We start from the raw sequence: 22,123 nt of genomic DNA, 5'->3' as shown, positions 1-22,123 counted from the left end.
TATAGTTGATTTACAATGTTGTGTTTGTTTCTGGTGTATAGCAAAGTGATTAAGATATATATATATATATATATATATATATATATATATATATATATATATTTTTAAATTTGTTTTCAGACTCTTTTCCATTATGATTTATTATAGTGTATTGAATATAGTTCCCTATGCTATATACCGTAGGTCCTTGCTGTTTATTTTATTTACAGTAGTGTGTATCTGCTAATCCCAAACTCCTAATTTATCCCTCCCCCTCTTTCCACTTTGGTAACCATAAGTTTGTTTTTTGTGTCTGTGAATCTATTTCTGTTTTGTAAATAAGTTCATTTGTCTCATTTTCTTCATATAAGTGATATAAGATATTTGCCATTGTCTGACTTACTTTCCTTAGTATGATAATCTCTAGGTCTATCCACATTGCTGCAAATGGCATTATTTCATTATTTTTCATGGCTGAATAATATTCTATCACACACACACACACACACACACACACACACACACACACACACACACACACACACATTACATCTTCTTTACCCATTCGTCTGTCAATGGACACTTAGGTTGGACAGGACCACGTTTTAATGAGCACATTCAAGAGCTTACCAGGGGCCCTGTTTCCTCCGGCCCCTGACAGGACTTGGCTTCATTACTCTCGTCAAATCTGTGTTAGTTTACTAGGCATGTAAGGGTCCCCTCGGGCTGCATGATTTGCATTATTTCAATGCAAGGAGCAGTCTCAGCTCTCTCCAGCACAGCCTGCTGCATGTGCACCTGGGACACAAGTTGTCCCTCCGCTGTGGGTGCTGGTGGAGCCGGTGCCAGGTTCCAGCACTGTCATCCACGAACAAGAGTGTGTGGCTGCTGCCACCGGCATCACCATCCCACGTGGTCCCTGTTCTGTGGCTGTTCTCTTGACATTTATGGCAGAAAATGTCATCACACAAATGTGTATTGTTTTTGTTGGCCCTCATGTATCTTCTTGCTGATAGCGTCCCCTCTTTCTCTGATATTCGGACTCCTTTCCCCCGGCGAGGCCTCGCTGTTTCCCCTAGGGACAGTCCCTGGCCTCTCTGGGCTTCAGGTCCCACCTGTGCAAAGGGAGGTGGGAGAAGATGACTCAAAGGCTCTTTTCAGATCAGATGCCCTGGGTTCTACTATTTTGTCATTTTTAGGGTGAGGGATGGAGCCACAGCCTCCTTCCCCATGGCTCCCCCAGGCAGCACCTCATTGGGCACTGGGTCCATTAAGCCCTTCTTAGTCTGTGCTTGGAATGCCTTTCTCTGCCTGGTGACTGAGCGACACCACTAAGGCTGAAGCCACTGGGAGCTGTCCTTTAGGGCAGGCCCTATGCTCAGTGCTGACACCGCCCCTCACAGAGCCACGGGACATCATGGCGTGGATTCTAGTGTTATTTCCATTTCTCAGATAGCAAAATGGGGCACAGAGCCCGTGCTCTTAACCTCCATACTACACTGCCTCCTGTTAAAACAACAACAACCACCAAAAAACCCAGTGGAGAAAACTTACAACCCAGGAAGCTAACAAGAAAGCCTCGGGGGCCGAGACTCCATGGATTCTTCCTGGTTGGGCACCATTCCTCATCACAAGTCCCAGGCCCTCCCTGTCTCCACTGACATTTAAAGTCAGATGCAGCCAGCGCTTGAGAGGTCAAGTTGTTCACCCCAGAACCTGTGTTAACTCTAGGCTGGACTCGCATGAGATCACAGGCAGACTGTTGTAGGAACAGCCTTGGCTCATGAATTAATACTGTCATTGGGGGAGGGTACAGCTCAAGTGGTAGAGTATGTGCTTAGTATGCACAAGGTCCTGGGTTCAATCCCCAGTACCTCCACTAAAAAAATACATCTACATATAAATAAATAAAATAAGTAAATTACCTCCCCCAAATAAATTAAAAAAAAAAAAGGACTGTCATTAATCACTGAGGTTCTAAATGAGCTGTGTTTTTCCCTTTTCCTCCTTTTGTTCTCCCTGGGAAACCTCTGGTGGGAGGTCAGCCCCACAGTCTGCTGGCTTCCCTCCAGCTGTTCCATCCAGCTGGGGTAATGGGCACCTCTAGCAGTTCTGATTCAAATACACAGCCCAGGTGCATAAGGCAAAAACTAAGGATGGGTGAAATTACCCTTGAAACCCTCCAGGAAGGGGTGGGGAGCCAGATGTCATTGCCTGCCGCTGGTTCCAGCCTGCTGGCTTTCCTGCCAGGCTTGGGGCAGTCTTGGTTTGTCCAGTGGAGCCCACACCCAAGGCCATCTTTGCACACTGAACTCCTGAGAGACTCAGGCCCAGCAGACTCATGGCTCTGTCTTGCTCACCCATTGAGTGGAAACGCAAGTGAAGTGACCCACACCTTGGCTTAAATTACTCATGATTCATGTACTGGGCTGGGTTAAAGTCTTTGCTACCTGGAGTGAAGTCAGGGTTCTGTTAACAAAAAGGGGGCACCTTTGTTGGGTAGCCTGCTAACAATGCCATGTATTTTCTCAGTTAAACTCACAACAGTCCATTGAGGAGGGCCTTGTTATTATTTCCATTTTACAGATGATGAAACTGAGACTAATTTAGTAACTTGCCCAAGATCACATAACTAGTAACTAGTAGCATTTTAGTCCCAGGTCTGTCTTCTGAGAGCACACTCAACTACCATCTACCAACTACCTGCTTGGGTATGTTCCAGCCGGGCCATGACCCTCTTGAGGGAAGGGACCACATTTTCCTCATCTTTGAATGCTGGCAGCATCTTGCAATTGACGAAGCCCAGTTGGATTGATTTAAACACAAAATCATTTGGTTTTGATACTTGCTGCTTTGTAATGTGTTTTATAACCAAGAGAGTAAAACTTGCCAACACTACCTTTAAAAAAAATACACCTATCTCTTTTTTTGTATTGTTTTCCACTTGCCCATGCTGGGTTCCTGAAGTCCTGGGAAGAATTCCAATGTAAATATCACCAATGATGGAAATCTGAGGGAAGGAGAGGAGGATGAAAGACTAATTGAGGCCCCGAAGAGTGTCGGTTCCTCATTAACTGTGGAGCCATGGAAAATTCTTTGTTCCCGCCTGTTGGCCTCTTGCCTCCAGGATCTGGGTGGGTATTGCCCTTGGCCAGCTTCCTGGTCAGATCACAGACAGTTTGAACAGAGGAAGGGTGTCCTGGGGAATAGAAGCAGAACCAATCTGGGCTGTTAGAAGTGGATGCAAGAAAGAGAAGGGCCCTGAACGTCCATGGCCCAGTAGACCCACACTGGCCACTGTAGAAACACAAGCTCACTTAGAACTCAGAATGATCTGTGGGATTAGGACTATCATGTTGCCCATTTTACAGCTGGGGCTCAGAGAGGTGAAGTCACTTGTCCCAGGCCACACAGCAGAGCTAAGTTAAAAACTAAATCCTAGAGGCTTCTCAGGTGGGATTCTTTCCCTAGTCAAGAGTGACTGCCATCTCAGGAACTTTGAAGAAGATTTTGATGGCACAATGGGGGCTTTGAGTCAGAGTCAGGAAGCAAAGCCCTGCACTGCTTGGGGACCCAGCACAAGCGGTATGGCACGGGGTTCAAAACCCTGTTCTTCTGTGTACCAGTTGTGTGGTTCTTACCTCATCACGCAGCTCTATAAAGTAGGGGCGTCCGGACCTGCTCTGAAGGCTGCCGGTAAAGATTAAATAGTGCACTCAGCCCCGCGCCTGGCTCTCGTTATTTTATACCCCCAGAGCAGGCCTTGCTGTGAGCTCCCATCCTTCCCTCCACCCCAGCAGCTGGCTTTGGGAATGCCCCACCCAGGAGGGCCTGGGCTGATTTGGGTACACAAATGAGGGGGGTATGATGCCAGGGAATTCAAGGCAAATGGAACCCAACTTGCAAATTTGGCATTTTCATGGAGTGTGGTTGTTGGAGGGCGGGGGATGGAGACCCTGCCCCCCTACCGCGATCCAGAGGGCCAGCCCGAGCCCGGGGAGCACACCCAGCACACCCAGCCGCTCTGGGAGTGACCACACTCGCCGTCACAAGGATTCCCCTGGTCCGCTGGGCCTGGACTGGGTCTGCCGTAAGTTATGGCCTTGGGGAGGGAGACCAGAGAAGTAGAGGACGTGCCAAGGTCACCCGCAGGGCCATGGTGAAGGGACAGAGAGCCCCGCCCGTGTGTCTGCCCAGAAGCTGGCCACGACCCAGGCGTCAGGTGTCTTGGGCACCATGCCCGGCCTGCCACGCTGGGGATCTGGGTGCCTTTGCCAACTTCCCTGAACGCTCTGGGCTCCTGGGCCCCACCTGGGGACCTGGAAGGGACCCAGAGCACTGGGGCTGATCTGGCAAGAGGCAGCGCCTAGGCTCTGGGCCACAATGACAGGATATCCCCAGGGAGTTGGGCTGGCCGCCACGCAGGGAACACCGGGGTGGAGACTGGCCCTGCTGATGAGAGGCCCAAGAGGGCACTGAGGAGGGAAAGTCAGGACAGCTGGGCCCTGAGAGCGAGGAACAGACCAGGACTGGCATGGAAACTGTGACCACAGGCAGTGAGGGGCCCACAAATAGAGACCTGAGTTTCTCCTCTGCCCCCAGCCTGGGCGCCGAGGGCAGGCCTGGGTCTCCTGCCACTTTGTCCTGACTTTGCTCCTGGGTGGGCCCTGTGAGTAAGTTCCTACTGGGGATTCTGTGAACTCCAGACACTGTTTTGTTCCACCCCTACAGCACAGAGACCCTGGGTCCAGAGGGGAGGGGGCTCTCTCAGACCCCCACAGCCAGGGTCGTGCCCAGAAGGACCCAGCCTCCCTGGAGGACTTAATCAGCCCCAGGCCTGGGAGCACCCTCTGGACAAGGCTGAACCAGCAGCCCACGCTCTTCGCACACAGGGGACAGGGTTGGTTCTCTGGGCTGAGGATTAAGGAAGATGAGACTCGCCCTCAGGTACCCCCAGGCCAAAGGCCTTTCTCCATATTAGGGAGCAAGTCTTGTCTCTCAAATTCCTTTTCAAGCTGTGCCTCAATCTTACAAGCCTATTCGGGTGTGACAATTTACAAGACAAATAGGGATTTTGTGTTTTATCTTCTTACAACCCACTACCAGCCGATGCCCTGCAGGCAAACTGGCCAGGCATGGCCTGGAACCTGGAACAGAGCCCCCTCCCTGCCAGACAGGGCTTCTTACCTCACCGGCCAAGGTGCTGATTGGCACAGCCCAACACTAGCTGAGGGACCATGCACTTGGGCCAGACATTGTGGCGGAAAAGGCTATGTAGAGCTAGGAGGGAACTCAGCCTGCTGTGTGACCCCCAGCAAATTCCAGCCTCTCTCTGGGCCTTAAACTCCTGTCCATACACAGTGAGAATGGCAGCCCTGGAATAGCCCATGGTGAGAGTGTCACAGCTCGTGGTGTGATCGCACCCATTCAGTCTGTCACTTGCCAGTATCTGTACCCCACTGCCCTTTCTTCTCTATTGCATTGACTAGACACTTGTTCATTTAACCAGCATCTTTGAGGGTCTAGTAAGTGCCAGACCAGGAGCCAGGCACTGAGATGCGATGATGAGTGCTAGGGACACAGTTTCAGCCCCAGGAGATTCCTAGGCTGGAGGGCAGCTTTCTAATGAGCTTCACGCAGTGCCCTGTAGACACCTGGAGATGACTCAGTTGCAGCTCCTGTCCTGGAGAGACACACAGCCTGGAGGCTGCAGATGAAAGTTCAGGTAAATAAGAAGGAGCACACAAATGCTGGGCCACTCAGGAGGCACGAGGTCTCTGGCTCCCGAGGGGTCAAAGAGGACTTCTTGGAGAAGGCAGCATTTGAACCTGGCTTTAAATAGTGAGGAGGGTTTAGACAGGTTAAGGATGAGAAGAACTAGTTTCCCACTACAGGTAACAGCACGGGCGAAGGCAGGGAGGGAGACAGGGCAAAGGGGCCCAGGTAAGTCTGGCAGACTGAGCTGCTGTTAATTGGGGAGACCACGGGGAGCCGTGGAGAGTAGCAGCATGGCTGCTTTGGAAGAGGAATCCCGTAGCAGCACCAAGAGGAGGCAGGCCTGGAAGAAGCAGGCGCACCCTCATGTGATGCGCTCCCCCTCCCCGAGGTCCAGGGGGTGCCTCTGTCCATCACCGGGAGGGAGAGGACAACTTCCTGTCCTCAGCCTGGCTGGGAAGATAGTGGGGCAAGGACAGGAAGTTGCCTTACGGAGCTGAGGAGTGAGCCGCCGGGCCCCAGGCCCCCACCCCAAGGCTCACAGGGCAGCCCGCAGAGGTGGCTGCAGGGAAGGAGGCCAGGCCCTTGGGCCAGGTGTCTGGGCTGCAGGCCCCTGGGTGCCTGTACTCTCCCGCTGCTGACAAACCCTCGCTTTCCCAGGTCCCAGAAGTCCAGATGTGCTCCCTTCCCAGGAAGAGGCTCCGGAGTTTTCCTGCCATAATTCAGTCAAACACCCTCCCTGACACCTCCTGGGGACTGAGGTGAGTCTGCCCTCAAGGGTGACTGAAGATGGGGGGTGGTGCAGGGCAGGCGGGATGCTGGGAGCTTGATGGGGCCATGTGGGCTATGGGAGCCTTCCTCTGGGATGAGCCGTGTCTTCAGGGCCTTAAGGACTAATAGAAATGAGTCCTAGAAGATGGAAGGGTGTTCCTAGCAGAGGGAACAGAGTAAGCAAAGATCCAGAAACAAGAAACTTTTTATTGCCTACAGGGAACTAGACATGACCCCAGTGCAGCCACGGGAGGCAGGAGGATGAGTGGGGGCTGAGGAAGTGCACACGCCTGAGGAGCAGGGTTGAGGGTGGGTGAGAGGATGGGGTCCCGAGCTACAGCACGGGGAGAGGCTGGAGATGCAGGGTGGGAGGGTGGCTCCAGGCCAGGTGGGGCCTTGGACCCAGGAGGACAGGGTGAGGGGTGCACCCTGGACTTGCACAGGGGTCCCCAAGCCCAAATGACAAAAATAAAAGAACTTGGGTTTAGGGGGAGGTAGCCGACAGGAGGGCCTCCCACTCTGTACAGCCAGCAGCCAGTCTTCCTGCCCTGCTCCAGGGGTCTGCCCAGGGGGGATCTTCCCAGGTGGGCTGGGTAGGGGCTGAGACCATGGACTTGGAATCCGTGCTCAAAGCAGTGTCTTAGGGAGCCTGGGACACCTCTCTGGCCCCTGCTGAGCCCAGGAAGAGGAAGCAAGGTTCCCAGCACTCCAGGGCTGTTTGCATTTTGAGTCACAAACCCATTTACAAACCAAAGTGGAGCAGCTGCAGGGCAACCCCAGCCTCTCCATCTTCTCTAAGGACAGCTGCTGCTTCAGTCACTCCCACTGCCAGCGCCCACTGGACAGACAGGGAGACGGAAGCCCAGAGACCAGCAGGCCCCTCCAAGGCCTCAGGGCCAAGTTGGCTTTGCGCAGGCTGTTCCTTGGCCTGGAACACCTTTCTCTCCCCTGTGCCTTCAGATTTCAGCAGAAGCTCACCTCCTCCAGGAGATCTCCTCTGATCTCTCTGGGAGAAAGCCCCCTCCCTGCCGTATCCTCAAGGCACCACTGGCACCCGCTGTCCGTTTCTGTGTGGGGGTATTTGGGATTAATGACTTGCTCTCTTCTCGAATGTGAGTTCAGGAAGAACAAGGACCATCTCCCCGGGGCTTGGGACTGTGCCTGGTGGAAGCTGGGTCCTTAAAAATATTTTGGAAGGAAGGAAGGAAGGAAGGAAGGAAGGAAGGAAGGAAGTGTGGAGGGAGTGGGGAGGGTGGAACCTAGTCCTCCTGCCTCCAACTCTCCCAGACTCTGGCCCGGGACCTGTCACCTGAACTATTGCTCAAGACCGTTCCCCAGGTTCAGAGTGGAGCCCCTACTGGCCAGGCTGTCCTAAAGCCACTCCCTGGCCTTGGAGGAGACCGCCCTGGCCTGACCCAATGGAGGCATCCCAGCAGCTGAATGCCAAGGAAGACCATCAGCACATGAGGGGCAGGACGCCTGGCCTGGGAGTTCCATCTGAAGCTCCACCTTGGCCTTCCTGGCTCCATGTTCCTGTTTGAGTCCCATCCTCTCCCCGGGCCTCAGTTTCCTTGTACAGTGGGGAGATAGGCCTTGGCCTATAGGGCCCTGTTCAGAGCCAGTCAAAAGTGTGCAGGGAAGAGCATGAGCACATGGGGTTGGGGTAGCAAGGAACTGAGTTTCCCAAGTGGGAAGAAACTTTAGGGAGAGGCGCTGGGAGAACAGTCCAGGCCGGGGGACCAACCTGGACAAAGGGCTGAAGCCAGAATGTGCAAGGACAGTTTGGAGAAATTTGAGAAGACTGGTTTGCTTGGATATGAGTAGGAGTCAACTGGTAAAGAAAGGGTTGTGATCGCGGGATTGAAGGGCTGGGAATGGGGAGCGAAGGAAACTTCTTGAACAGAAGGATGAAGTAATGAAAGCAACAGCTCAGGCAGGCAATCCTGACATACAGAGGTAAGTCTGGAGGCAGGGAGGCCAGGGAGGAGGCTGTTGGAAAAGTCCAGCTTGACTTTTGGGGCCTGAGCTTGGGCGGCGATAATTAGGTGGGGAGAGTGACGCGGGCAGGAGAAACCCTTTTCCCCCTCCACCTGGAGTCCCCCAGTCTCCACACATTCCACTTGGCCCCAAACACACTCCTTGACTCCCCTCCTCATCTCAAGCTGCTTTTCCCCCACTTCAAGGGCTGAACCCTTCACCCCTTGCTACTGAAGCCAGAAATGTGGGGGTTAACTGTCACCCCTCACTTTCTCCCACCCCTTAATCAAGTCCATTACCAGGTCCTGTTCATCACAGCCCACTCTGCCTTGGTCCAAACCTCCTCATTTTTCTTCAGAATGATGGTGGGGTCATTTCAGCTCTCCAGTTTTTTGCCCATACCAGCCTCCAGACAAAAGCTATTCTAGAAGACCCATGTGACCTTGTGTCTTCATTACTTAAAAAGCCAGGCCTTTAAATGGTCAATCAAGGTTCTCAGTGCCCTAGCCCTGACTCTCTGATCTACCCTCCTGATCCTTGTGCTCGTGCTCCTTATGATCCAGCCATGCTGAGGGATTTACATCACTCTCTATGGCACAGGGCTGAGGTTTCCGAACTTCAACTCAGGTCATTTTTGCTGCCTGCAACACCCTCTTCTTCATGTGTCCAGATCATTCCAGCAAAAACCTCCCTTTCCCCCATGCTCCATCCTGGTCCCTCCTGCCAGAGTGCTGGTAAGTTCTGCCATCATCTGTTCTGTGGGGGATTTAGAAAGAGCTGGGACTGGGTGCCAGGCCTGGAGCTCTCAGTACCTGGCAGCTGGGAGGTGGGGAGGATAGACTTGCTCTTTGGACAGCATACCTGGGACCATGTCACCCCGGCCACCGGCTGTTTGTCTAGGTGAAGCTGGAGAGCATGACAGGGGGTACATGAGCAAGGGGCAGGTAGTTGGAGAATGAAATGACTGTGTGTGATTCTGTGGGAGTTTGGAGGGATGACCAGAAGTCATCATGGTGGAGGAGGGGGCCGCAAACAGGTGGGCCTGCTGACAGGTGTGTGAACCTGCCAGGTGGGGGCCACGGTCGCCCGCAGCTGTTGGCCCTGCCCGTGGTGGTTTGGAGGCATGGTGGGGTGGGGTGGGCTGGAGAAAGGGAACGTGGGCTAGGCTGCCAGAGCAAACAGGGAGGCCTTCTGGCTCTACCTTCGAGCAAACACCGACAGCTGAGGGTGGGGTAGACTGGGAGAGGCTGAGGGTTGAGATCTCTGTGGCTAACAAAGGGGAGTCAGACCCCAGGATGTAAAAGTGGGGGAGGATGGAGAAGTTTCTAGCTGCCTGAGTGCCTGGAGCTTCATGTCTCTGGGAGAAAAGTCTATAGTGGGGAGCTGTAGGGCTCTGCCCACCTAGCCCCGGCTAACACTTTTCCTGGCAACTTAGAGATACAGGTAGGGCTGTCTTTGTGGATTGTAGCTGTGGGGAACAAAGGGACAGGGTGGAAAGACAGGGAATACTGGACTCGAGATCTAAAATGTCAGGCTGGAAGGAGCCACAGCCAGAAAACCAGCATTCCCCAGCTCCCCCACCAACAGGCTGAGACCTGGCTGAAGCCCCCGGAGTCAAAAGCAGCAGAGGGCTGGACTGTCTCTCTCACTGAATGTCTCTCTACTCAAGGAGGCACGGCGAAGGGGAGACAGAGGAGGAGAACCATGGCCCCATCCTGGGAGAGATGAGGAACTGGGGGGACACTGGGTAGGGGCCAGCAGCTGGGGAACCAAGCTGGAAGCTGGGACTTGTGTGTGTTGGGGGAGCGTGTGCAGTTGCAGTCTGGGAAGGCTTTCTGGTGGCAGAGGTACTGTAGGGTTTGGGGTTTGAACAGCTGGCTGAGTGGGCTCAATTCTGGAATCTACGACCTTCTGCCACCAAGGTGGATCCCAGAGCTCTGGGCAGCAGAGGCCAGCTTGGTGGAGGTAAGATGAACAGTGGGATGAGACCCACTGGGTCTCTCAGGCTGGAGGGGAGCAGACTGCGGTCTTTTGCTCCTCCTTTTGCTGGGATGAGTGGTTTCTGCCTTCCCACAGCTTGCTTGCCAGACCTGCAGCCCCTCCTCCTGGCACCCCTGGACCAGCTGGAGTTCAGGGAGCGCTGGAGTAAGGGTCCCTGGGTCCCTTCTTTGTCCTGGGCCAGGGTCACTCTCTCTGGGGGCCCCCGCCACAGGCCTCCACCACACACCTTCAGGCTTCCCCAGGGAGCCCCACCCCACCCCGCAGTTAACGTTTCCTGCTGGGCTGAGGGTGTGAGTCTAAGGTAACAAGACTGGTTTCCTTTCTTATATACTGGTTCGTTGTTCGAGGTTCTGGTTGTAAGGAATAACTGCTCATCACTAGACTTTAGGAAAACAATAAGAAAGCATAAACATCAAAAGAAGAAATCATGAAGTTGTCTCCTCCGGGAGACTTGCTTATTCACAGGCTTTTGGGTTCCCTTTGGACCCAGGGTCACACTTCGCAGAATTCTAGTGAGGGGTAGGAAGCCCCTTAATGGACATCTCCATTTTGCAACCTCCCAGGACCTAAGTGGGCTCAAAAGAAGGCAGCTCAGAGACCCGTGCTCTGCAGCCCTCCCCAGCTCTCTGCCCTCGGCAGCGGAGTCCCCAGGCTCTGTGAACAGGGGCAGACACCCCTCCGGACCACGCGCCCTCGGCTCCCCAACGTTCGGCGCGCTCCCTGTGGGCGGCCTCAGTTCCTCCTTCTGAAGAGGAGGCGGATGGCTCAACCTCCGCACCCCGGGGCGCTGCGGAGGCGGGGCGGAGGGCTCCGAGGGCGGCCGGAAGGGGTGTGAGTGCGGGGGCGGGCCCCGCGCCGCCCCGCCCCGGGGAGGGAGCCTGGGGCGCAGCATCCTGGCGCGGGCCCCTGTTGCCGCCGCCACTGCCGTCGGGGAAGGACCCAGTGTGGTCATGGCCTCGTGCGGCGCCCTCCCGGGCCCGAGCCCCCCGCGCCCCGCGCAATAGGCCCGCGGAGAGGCGGCGCAGAAGGTGCCGACGGCGCAGACGGCAGGGCGGGCGGCATGGAGGAGGCGCACCTGCTCCCGGCCGCCGACGTGCTGCGCCGCTTCTCGGTGACGGCCGAGGGCGGCCTGAGCCCGGCGCAGGTGACCGGCGCGCGGGAGCGTTACGGCCCCAACGGTGAGAGCGCGGGCCGAGCCGGGGCAGCGGGGGCCGCGCGCACCGCGGTCTCAGTTTCCCACCCCCTGCACCGCTGTCGCAGAGCAGTCCTCTCGCCTCCCAACCATCGGCCCCTGCGGGCGGGCGGGCAGGAAGCGGGGGCTCCGGAAACCTCTGCAGATGCTCTTGGGGCTCCCGGCCGGGCTGCGCGGCACCTTCGCGAGGGGTGGGGTGGGGTGGGGGGTGCGGGTTCCGGGTTCGGAGACCGGGCGCCTGGCTCCCCCGCCTCGCTTTCCTCCCTCCGGGCCCAGGGACCTGTGCAGTCCTTCCGAGCTTCCGACCCAACCCCCGTGGCCGTCCACTCATACAGACCCTAGCTCACCTACGTCGGCCGTCAGCACTGCGTCCTCGCGCAGCCGCATCCGGCGGGCACCGTACAGGTGCACACGCAGAGGTCTGGCGAGGCACCAGCCAGAGACTCCGAGGCCCAGCCTCCCAGCTGACCCTGAGGGTCCCCCCATACCCCCACTCTCCACCCACAGGGCTCAGTAAAACGCCCAGAAGGTGCAGCTTGTCAGCTGGCAGCCTTGGTGCCCCCACCCCCACCCCCAGGTCTTCCTCTTTCTGCAACCCCAGGCGGATGTGGCTGGCGGGAGTCGATGGAGGCTTTGAATTGCTGAAGCGGGAGACCTACCTCCCTGGTGGCAGGTTCAAGGCCTCACTCAGGGTGTTGCCTGGGGAGGCCTTTCCTTCCTGGGTGACCTGGAGCCACGCCTGCCCATCTCTGGGTAGGCAGGGAGCCTTCATGCTGTTGCTGTTTGGGTGAGAAAGGTATCCTCCTTCCTGGTGTTCAAAGGAGTGTGGGATTCTCCATCTGCCAAAAGGCACAGCCAGTGCCAGTCCTTCCAGATGTTGCCCTGAGAGGGTAGGTGTAGAGGCCCCTCCCCAAGTCGCTTTCAGGCAGGATTTGCCACCCGCTCCGTCCACCACCAGGACACTGGGCAGAGTGTTAGGGATTCGGAGAGAAATGACTCTATCCCCAGAGTGCAGCCTGGACCCACGTCATTTCAGCACTCAGGGCTTCACCCTTTCAGGGTTTCCAGCCAGCCAAAGGCAAGGTTCTCTGGCCTGAGTATCTCATTGCTCAAGGCTAGCTTGAAAATTACGAAGAGCTGTCAGAAAGGAAGCTTTGGGGTTTGTATTGGTTTATGACAACCACCTCTTGTATAAATATTATCTTTCTGGAGCAGAAATCCTTTTTCAAAAAAATTAGTTGCTATATTTAGTTGAGCAGTGGGAGGAACTAGGGAGATAAATATTATTTAATATCCCCCATTAGTGACTTGGCAGGGAGGGTGTTCTGGCTGCAGGAGCTCAGGGCTGCAGGGTCAGTCCCCCAACCCTGGGCTGGAGGTAGGGGTCAGGGCAGCTGGTTTGCGGTTCCACCGCCGCCTCTGTGCCACTGTGGCCTTCAGCTTGGGAGTCGTGATTCCCAGAATCAAACACATGTGGCCCTGTATTACCCTGGCCAGCACCCTTCTCCTTTCTGGCCCCCACGTCCTCATCAGTCCAGCAGAGGAGGACAAGCTGCGTGGGAAGGAGGGGGCCTCTGGTTCTTCCGCCATATTGTTCTGTCTGAGTGAGAGGATTTTGGGGGTGCCCTGGTTGCTGAGCATCTGTGTGGGGTGATGGATAAAGATGTTGGTGTGGTCCAGAGAAGTGGATGTGCATTGGGGGGAGGGCAGCAAGAAAAGTTGGGGGGCCATGGCTGGGCTCTCCTGATTCCTCTGTGCTTTGATAGTAGTAAAAATAAAAGCTGACGTTCACTGAGGACTTATTAAGTGCCAGGGACTGGTCTTAGCGCTTTTCACCCCTTGTCTCCTTCCTTTCCCAAAATAACTCCATGAAAGCAACAGTTGTCATCCTCATTTTACAGAGGAGGTAACTGGGGCGCCAGGAGGTTAGACAGCTTACTCAAGGTCACACAGTCAGTGATGGAGCTGGTACTGGGTGCCTGCCCCTCTCTGGGTCTCACTTTGCCTGTCTGTTCAAGGGGGTCACAGGTTCCCCAGGCTCTGGGACCTTGGTGTTGGTGCCTGTGCTTGGAGCTGGGATCAGCTAGACAGGTGCTATTCCAGCCTTGCCCCCACCCCCTCAGGGCCCCAGAGGGCTTCCTCCTCTGGGAAGCATTCCAGGGCTCTGGAAGTCGTCAGGTGAGGAGAAGGGAGCCAGCTGCCCCTTCCTGCCTCAGGCTCCCCCCTCCCAGCCTTGGCCCAAAGAGGGTGTCTTGCGGTCTCTACAGGTGCAGCCTTGGGGGTGAGGATGACAGAGTTTTGAGCCCTAGCTCTGCCCCTGTGTAGCTGTGAGATCCTGGATAAACCACTTTGCCTCTCTGTGCCTCGATTTGTTCTTCATAAATGAGGCTTTGACAGGACCCATGTCACAGGGTTATATGTGAGTGTTTGCGTACACCAAGCCATCCCTCCTTGTAACAGAAGGAGCTGGGCCAGGCTCTGGGCTAGAAGCTGGAGGAGGATGGGGACCTGCAGATGGAGGGGCACACCCTAGGGACTAGTGTACCCCCCACCCCAGGAGTCCACGCACCTGCAAGGTTGTTAGCATTGAAAACCACAAGGAAGTTATTTGCTTAAGGCCTGAAGTACGCAAGTTTTGGCAGCAGAGGAAGAAGGGAGGCAGGGGCTGGGGACCCTTCCTCCTCCCTCCTCCCTCCTCAGAGCTGGGGGAGGGGGGCCTCAGTTCATGAGTGTGTACTCCTCCCCCAAACTTGTCCCAGCCCACGCTGTGTCCTTTGAGGCCCCAACAGGGCAGTAAGTGGGAGGCTCCCAGCCTTTAGTGAACCCACCTTTCTCTGCAGGTCCCAGAAGTGCCCAGGACTCAGCTTTCTTGGGGGCTTTCTACATCCTTTCAGCTTACTTTTTGAATAAAAATATGCGTACAGTATAACACTCAAAGGGTACAAAAGGTATACCGTAAATCCTCCCCAGCCCTGTCCCCAACCACCCACTCCTGGTGGCCCCAGTGTCTCCTTCCCAAGATACTCCATGCACATCTGGGTCAGTGACAATGATCTTTTTTACACAAAAGGCAGTGGATTTTGAGGGCTCTTTCGCCCCTGCTTTCCACATGACAGTCACTCTTGGAGATGGTTCCATGTGGAGTATCCTTGGCCTTCCGAGTGCCTTCATGGAGTTTTATCGTGTGGCTGTTCTGGCATTTTCCACCCTGGCTTTTGATGGGCTCTGGGTTGTTTGCAGCCTCTGCTGTCACTCACTCATTACAAGGCAGAGCCTTGTCCCCACATCACTTCATACACTTTGAATACTGACAAAGGTTAATTCTTAGAAGTAGAATTGCTGGGTCAAAGGGCGTGTGTATTGAAAATTTTGACAGCTGTTGCTAAATTGTTCTCGTTAAAGTTGCACCAGTTGACCTGCCCGCTTCCCCACCACCTCAGCCACACAGTGCCTTTTCAGGCACCGAGCTGATAGAAAAGTGGCCTCACCTAGACTTACTTTGCATTTATCTCTTTGCAAGTCAGGTTGGGCATTTTTTCATCTATTTAGGAGCCTTTTGATCTTCTTGTGTCTGTGAATGGGCTGCCTGTCACCTCTGCTGGACATGAGCCAAGGCAGGAGGCAGGACTGGGTTGGACGTGTCCTGCCAAGCGGGCGAACACTAAAGGCCCCCCCGAGGGCCCAGTGATGTGGGGGTCAGGCGAGGTCCTAGGAGGTCTCTGTCGGGGGCACGGGTGTCTCTGTTCAGGGGAGCTGGGGGAGGGGCATTGATGGGGGCTGGAGCCCACCTTTCTCAGCCTTAACCTGCCCATCTGTGCAGTGGGTATGAGGGCTCCAGGGCTGCCAGATGGGAGGGATAGTCTGGATTTAGCTTCCTGCCAGCGGTGTCTTGGCTGTGACTTTATCTCTTGCCCTCAGCCCAGGCCCCCGCCTCCTTGGCCCCATTGTTGTCAGTAGAGCAGAGAGGGGACCCTGAGATCCCCCAAGGGCCTCCCAGATGTGAGCTGACTCTCAGATCTGGGGGGGGGGGGTTGCCTGCAGGGATTTGGAAGCTCCAGTCTTTCAGGATTCACTCTAGTTCTCACGCCTTTGTTGAGCAGACTTAGCACCTCCTTCCAGGGACAGCACCAGCCCTGCCCCCGTGGAACCCCCAGTCCTTGCAGCAGGAGCTCCCCGAGGTGGGGCCGGGTCTGCCCACAGCACAGCCAGCACACAGAGGCCCAGCAAAGCCTTCACCTCTGAGGCCAGGGCAGCCAGGTAGGCTGCAGGCCCAGGTTGTTCACCCCAGGTGGGGCCTGGAGACCCTGGCAGGCCAGGTGGGTGGGGCAGGATTTGCCCAGCCAAGGTCTCTCCCTGTCTTTTTTGCAAATGACTTAATTGCTCTGTAAATTTACCTTTGAGGAAGACCTTAGTGAGCACTGGGCTCTCCCAGCTGGAACCAACATTTAGAAGCCGAAATACCAGTTTCCAAGGTTGCAAGAAGGGAGGAGAGGAGGAGGAATTAGGGGAGCAGGTGGTGCACGGAGCCTGGGGGCAGCCCTGACCATGCTCCCTGCTTCTCCCAGGCTCCAGGCTGTGGGCCCAGGGCCCAGGTCTGAACTACAGGGCAACTAAATAAACAGTTCTATGAGGCTCTGTATGGACTCAGGAATGACTCAGCCCCTGCCCGCCCTGGGGGCGCTCTGGGGTGCGTGGTGGGAGGCTTTCTGTGAAGCCTTTCTGGAAGTTTCAGTGAGGAGATGGGGAAGTACCCTGCACAGAAGGAATAGCAAAAGCAAAATCTTGGAGGAAGGAAAGCTTTGGCAAAACCAGGCGAAGTGGTGGCAATCCTGAGACCTCTTGCTTGGCTGGCGGGGGGCGGGGGTGACTCTGCAAGGGCGGGTTGGGGCAGATCCAGGAAGGCCTTGAAGGCTGTGCTAAGGTTGGTCTTTATCCTGCAGGCCCAGGAGAGCCACTAAAGGTCTATGAGCCAGGCAGGGTCATTCATTCAGTCACAGAATTTTATTGAGCACCTACTGTGTGCCAGGTGCTGGGGCCATGGGCACTTCCACGATAATAATTATTGTTATGGCTAATGTTTACTGAGTGTTCGCCATGTGCTGTGCATTATTCTGAGTGCCTTATACATATTACATCATTTCAACTTCACAGCAACCTTGTGAGGTAGTTACTATTATCCCCATTTTGCAGATGGAGGCACAGCCGGGGTTAAAGCGACTTGCCTGTGGCCACAGAACTACCAAGAAATAGGGTAGAATTTGAACTCGAGTCCTCTGGACCAGGCGCTCTGCACTAAGCTGCAGAGTTTCTCTGCTTATGTCCTCTTTTGCCTCCCAGGCCCCTGCAGGCCAGGCCCCCATCAGGCATCTGTGGACATGGGCCGGTTCAGTCTGGCAACAGTGACCCAGGGCAGGGGTCAGCTGGGAGAGGCCACCATGTGAGCAGTCTTGTCCCAACAAGAATAATGAAGGTCACATGCCTCAGGCTGGCCCAGTCTGGGAGGGAGCACCACCTCCTGTTACTGTCTTGGCCTGTGCAGCCTGGTGGGCGGCACCAAGAGGTGGTCAGGGCCTGGGCATTCTCCCCACTTAGCAAATGGGGCATCTGGCTGCTGAGGGCCCAGTGACACCATTTCACGGGGAATTGGCTCAGGCCCCCCTTCCCTACATGCATCCTGGGGACAGCAAGGGAGAACCTGCATCTTCCAGGGATGCATGGAAGGGGAGGAGGGGTCTCCCAGCCCCTGGACCCCCTCCATGGCCCTGGGGCTTGTTCATGTGAGGGGAGAACTTGGTTGTCCAGAGTCTTGGCAGGACTGGAGTTTGAAGCAGAGTTTGGAGCAGGCAGGGCCTCGTAATTCCCAAACACCACCTGTTTTATGAGGACAGCAGAGCCTTTGGACCGAAATGATTGGGCCGGTGGCTCTGGGGCCACCAGACAAGGGCGGGCTTCTTGGTAAGGTAAGGGCATCTAGCCCAACCAGCAGAACATGGGATACTACGTTGTTTTCAGGTGACCTCGGCCAGGGAAGGCAGGGGAGCATCAGGGTGGGAAGGCAGGACAGCCTAGGAGTGGGCGTGGGAAGTCCAGAGCAGGGGCTCGAGAGCCAGACTGCCTGAGCCCACTTCCCAGTGGTGTGGCCATGAACTAGTTGCTCAACCTCTGCATTTCAGTTGTCTTCCCTGTAAAATGGGAGCAATAGTTGTATCCTCCTTCTTGGGTTGTTTGAGAATCACAAGAGAACAATATACATGAGGTGTTAGCATGGCGGCTGGCACACTCAACACTAATCATTCTGCTGTGATGATTCTGTCTGCGGAGCACCTGCTCAGGCGCCCTCCCCATTTACCCCGGGATATAGTAAGTGCTCAGTAAACGTGACTCTTATTCATATTCATAATCATGATACTCCTCACAGCAGCCCCTCAGGGTGTGGGTGGGTGCTCCATCTTCCAGATGAGGCTCAGGGCCGTACAGGGAGCCAGCTGCTCAGGCAGGATTGGAAGCCTGTGCCTCACGTGCACAGGGATGGCCCATGTGCAGGGCTGGGCAGGGCATCTGGGGTGTCCTCATGGCTGGCCGAGCCTCCCACGGGGGCAGCGGATGGAGGTGGAAGGGGAGCCTTGTGGTAAAGGCCACGTCTGGGGAGAAGAGGGCAGCGGTCAGGATCAGCTAGGTTATGCTGCAGTAACAACCCCCAGGTCTCAGTGGCTTGAAACAATGGAGGTCATCGCGTGCTCACATAGTATATACGGATGTCAGTGGCAGTTCACCTGGGGGCTCAGTGTCTCCTGACTCTGTGACTCGGGTTCACAAAGCAGACGCAAGTCACTGGTTGCTGTAGCAGAAGTACACAGGGCTCCAGACCTGCGCTGTCCCGTAGGGCAGCCACCAGCCCCGTGTGGCCCTATTTGAGTTTAAATGAAGGAAGGCTAGGTATAAGTTAAAATGTAGCTTTTCAGTCCTTCCCAGGGCTCAGTGGCTACACATGGTTACTGTAGCGGACTCTCACGCAGCTGTGGGACTCTTCTGTCTTCACAGAAATTTCCATCAGACAGCACTCTTCCACGGAGTCTCCTACCAGCAATACAGCATTCCAGCCCAAGCTGACAGGCATCCTTTTTTTTTTTTTTTTGCAACTCACACAGGGAGCTGGGAAGTACAGTCCTACTGTGTGCCCCCAGGGTGGGGAGAATCAGTAGAATCAGTCTTCCGAGAGTGGATCCTGGATGGGGTTGTGGGTCCGCAGAAGGGGAGACCCAGGTGGAGGAGTAGAAAGAGAAGAACCGGTGAGACCGGCAGACAGAAGGCAGCTTGTGGAAGGGACTAGAGCTGGCATGTCTGTCCTGGAGCATGCTTCTCAACCCCGAGCCTCTTCCCTGTCCAGAAAAAAGGCCCTGAGGAATGTGGTGGCCCAGGGGCTACGTGCCTGACTGGGGGAGGGGTTAGGGAGACCACAGGAGGGATACAGGTGAGACTCACAGAGAAACTCTCCCTTGGGTCAGGAGCCCTGAAGATACCCGCAGAGATGAAGGGTCGAGGAATCTCCAGGGTAGAGCCTGGCAGAAGCAGGCTGATGTGGCCCTGAGGCTGGGGCATGGCCGGGATAACCTCTAAAGGACCCTGCTCCATGGGAGGATTGGCCCAGAAACCAGTTCTGGCCCTCCCCCCGCCTTTCCTGTTCACTTCAGCTAAATAGATCAGAAGGAAAAAGTCTGTTTGATTTTAATCTCAACTCAGGACACTGGAGATTACATTTTCCACGGAAAATGTCAGCCGTTGCCTAAAATAGGGCTTTGGAGAAAATGCTAGAAAGTGTATTTTTAGGTTCTGTGTTTTCCTCCTGGATTCCTGCAGTCCAGTGGGCCGCTTGAGACTCTCCATGGCTCTGCTGCCAGGTGCAGACCCCAGACCTTCCCAACAGGTGGGCAGGGAAAGGGCGCCCTTGGGAAATGGTGCTGGCAGGTGCTTGAGCCGAAATCAAGTGGACAGAGGACAGAACCCGTGTCAGGAAGGAGGAGGAGGGAGGGGGAGGCTCCCGGGGGTGCGGCCTCGGATTCTGCATTGCTAACAAGCTCCCAGGTGATGCCGGTGCTGCTGGCCTGGGGACTGTCCTGTGAGTAGCAAGGGACAGGAGGAGGCAAGGCTCTGTTTGTCTCACTCTGGGAGGGGCCTCAGCAGGTCCCAAGCTTGGCCAGAGGGAAGAAGAACCCATCGGAGTCCACCCTCCAGGGCCCCTTCCCACAGACCCACAAACACGTTTTTTCCCGTGTGACCTTGTTCAAGCCGTGTCTCCGCTCTGGACCTCAGGTTGTGCACCTGTGAAATGGGGTCAATCTCCACCTGCCTCCCCTTTAGGCTGTTGGGGAGATTCCAGGACTTTAGGTACTGAGGCAGCCAGCCCTGCCTGAAACAAAGGTGCTTCAAGAAACGGAGGAGGTAAAAGTGGAGCCCGCAAAGTGGCAGCAGGTCCTGGTGGTGTTTGGAAACATAGTTCTTCAAAACGTTCTGTGGGGCCGGGCCTGGGTGTGCCAGGTGGGTCTTGGCTGAGCTTACCTGGAGCAGAGGGCCTGGGAGGGGATAAGTGGGGACTCAACCTCCAGAAACTGAACCGTGGCGGATTCCTCACTGCCTGGGATGCTGGCGGCTGGGGTCAAGCCCAGGGGGAGCCCCTGGGTAGGGTGGGGCTCAGCGGGCTGGCGGTGCCACAGACCTTGTCCCTGTGGTCCCGAGATTCAGGTGTGTCAGAGGTGCCCTGAGCCGATGTTCTCAATTTGAGGGAGGGGCTGGGGGACGTTGCAGGAGAGCTGTCAGAACTACCAACTCCCCTTGTGACCTCAGGGGTCCCATCTCTTCTCCAGGCCTCAGTTTCCCCTCTGTGCATCGGAGGAGGGACTGGGCTGGAGGGTCTGGCAGAACCTTCCTGTATCTGGTCTTGTTCCGGGGTAAGTGAGGCCACACCAGACCTTCAACAACCAGGTTGAAGGGAGGGCAGGTGGGTGGAAGCATCTGGGCTTCCATCTGTTCTGCGACCTCAGAGAGCTGTGGGGATATGTCCTGCCCATCGTGGTGGTCCTGGTGGGGATGGGGGGAGGGGCTGCTCAGACTCCTCCCAGGCCCCGCTGTGTAACCCAGCCATCTCTTGTCTCCTCATGGTTCCTGTGGCTGCCTGGATCCGGCAGAGCTCCCGACCGAGGAAGGTGAGGCTTGGGCCAGGGCAGGCTGAGAGGCCACTGGGTGGCATCCTGGGCCATTTGCTGTCAGGCTGTGTCCTCACTTCCCCGTTAGAGTGGGGCTCTTTCTGAGCTCCCCCAGCATCACCCACCTGTGCCTCTCAGGCTCTCAGGCTCTCCCTCTTCAAATGGTAGGGAGGGAGTGGGCCAGGTGGTCCCCACCCTCTGAATGGGGGCAGGTCAGTCGGGCAGGTGCCTAGGCCTCATGCAGTGCTCCTGTTCCCAGGGAAGTCCCTGTGGGAGCTGGTGCTGGAGCAGTTTGATGACCTCCTGGTGCGCATCCTGCTGCTGGCCGCCCTGGTCTCCTTTGTAAGTAAGGCCCCTATTCTACGGCATCGGGCAGCCTGGGAGGGAGAGCAGGTGGGGGCGGTGCTGAGGCCCAGGCTCTGGACCACAGGGCAGTCCTGTCAGCTGTGGGCATCCCTGGGCCCCTACCTGCCCACCGCCCTTGCCCCCAACACTGGACTCCTGGCTCCCATCTGTCCCCTCCAACCCCTCTCACACCCTGGCTGTCAGAGAGCTCAAGAAAGCACAAGTCTGACCCTGCCCTTCCCTGCCCAGCAAAGGGTTCCTTAGCACTGCTGACTTCCTGGACCAGGTAATTCTTTGTTGTGGGGGCCATCCTGTGCACTCTAGGGTTTTTAGCAGCATCACTGGACTCTGCCCACCAGATGCCAGCAGCACTCCCTAGTTGTGACAATCAGGTCTACAGATGTTACCATATGTCCCTGGGGGGCAAAATCGCCCAGGTTGGGAGCCCCTTCCCTGGCCTCCAGCTCCTCAGACAGACCTTGGGCCTTACTTAACCTCTTGCCGCCTCCTTGTGGCTGTTGCTCGCTGTTGCTGTCCCCTATTCCTGCTGCCCAGATTCCTTCTGGACCCGCAGGGCCATGGGGCCAGGGTGGAGCGGTGGGGAGGGGGGACAGCGGTGTCTTCAGTGCCCGAGGAGCAGAGACCCAAGGGTCATGCAGGGAATGGTCGCCCTGAGAGTGGATGTGACCGCTGCTCCCAGCCCCATGCCCAGCAGGGCCTGGGGAGGAGGCCTTATCTTGGCAACGTGGAGTGCAAGGCAGCAGGGGCGCTGGGTGGGACTGATTCTTCCCCTCCAGCTGTGTCTGGCCCTCCTGGCTGCTCAGTGTTCTGTGGAAACTGGGCACTTTTAGAAAAGTCTGTCCAGGCTGGTGCTCAAAACAGCTGAGCTAAAGGGGTTCTGGGCCCCCACCTCCACAGAACAGATGGACACACTGAGGCCTGG

The 22,123-nt window shown here is 56.0% G+C and overlaps 1 protein-coding gene across 3 annotated transcripts in view; it reads left to right on the top strand.

Moving 5' to 3' along the window:
- The first annotated feature begins 11,326 nt into the window (after window positions 1-11,326).
- ATP2A3 (ATPase sarcoplasmic/endoplasmic reticulum Ca2+ transporting 3) overlaps window positions 11,327-22,123 on the top strand; it is a 39,265-nt gene continuing 28,468 nt past the window's right edge. For 2 of the 3 annotated variants that reach the window (XM_064495045.1, XM_031469497.2), the window contains exons 1-3: window positions 11,327-11,621; window positions 20,818-20,835; window positions 21,095-21,177. In XM_064495045.1, coding sequence (XP_064351115.1) covers window positions 11,504-11,621; window positions 20,818-20,835; window positions 21,095-21,177 — 219 coding nt within the window. In that variant the 5' untranslated portion in view covers window positions 11,327-11,503. The remainder of the gene's footprint in view (window positions 11,622-20,817; window positions 20,836-21,094; window positions 21,178-22,123) is intronic. The other variant, XM_031469496.2, reaches the window with a different exon arrangement.

The sequence above is a fragment of the Camelus dromedarius genome, chromosome 16 (assembly GCF_036321535.1).
Source record: "Camelus dromedarius isolate mCamDro1 chromosome 16, mCamDro1.pat, whole genome shotgun sequence".
NCBI lineage: Eukaryota > Metazoa > Chordata > Mammalia > Artiodactyla > Camelidae > Camelus > Camelus dromedarius.
The sequence above is the reverse complement of the archived record's forward strand: the minus strand, read 5'-3'. Positions and strand labels throughout refer to the sequence as shown.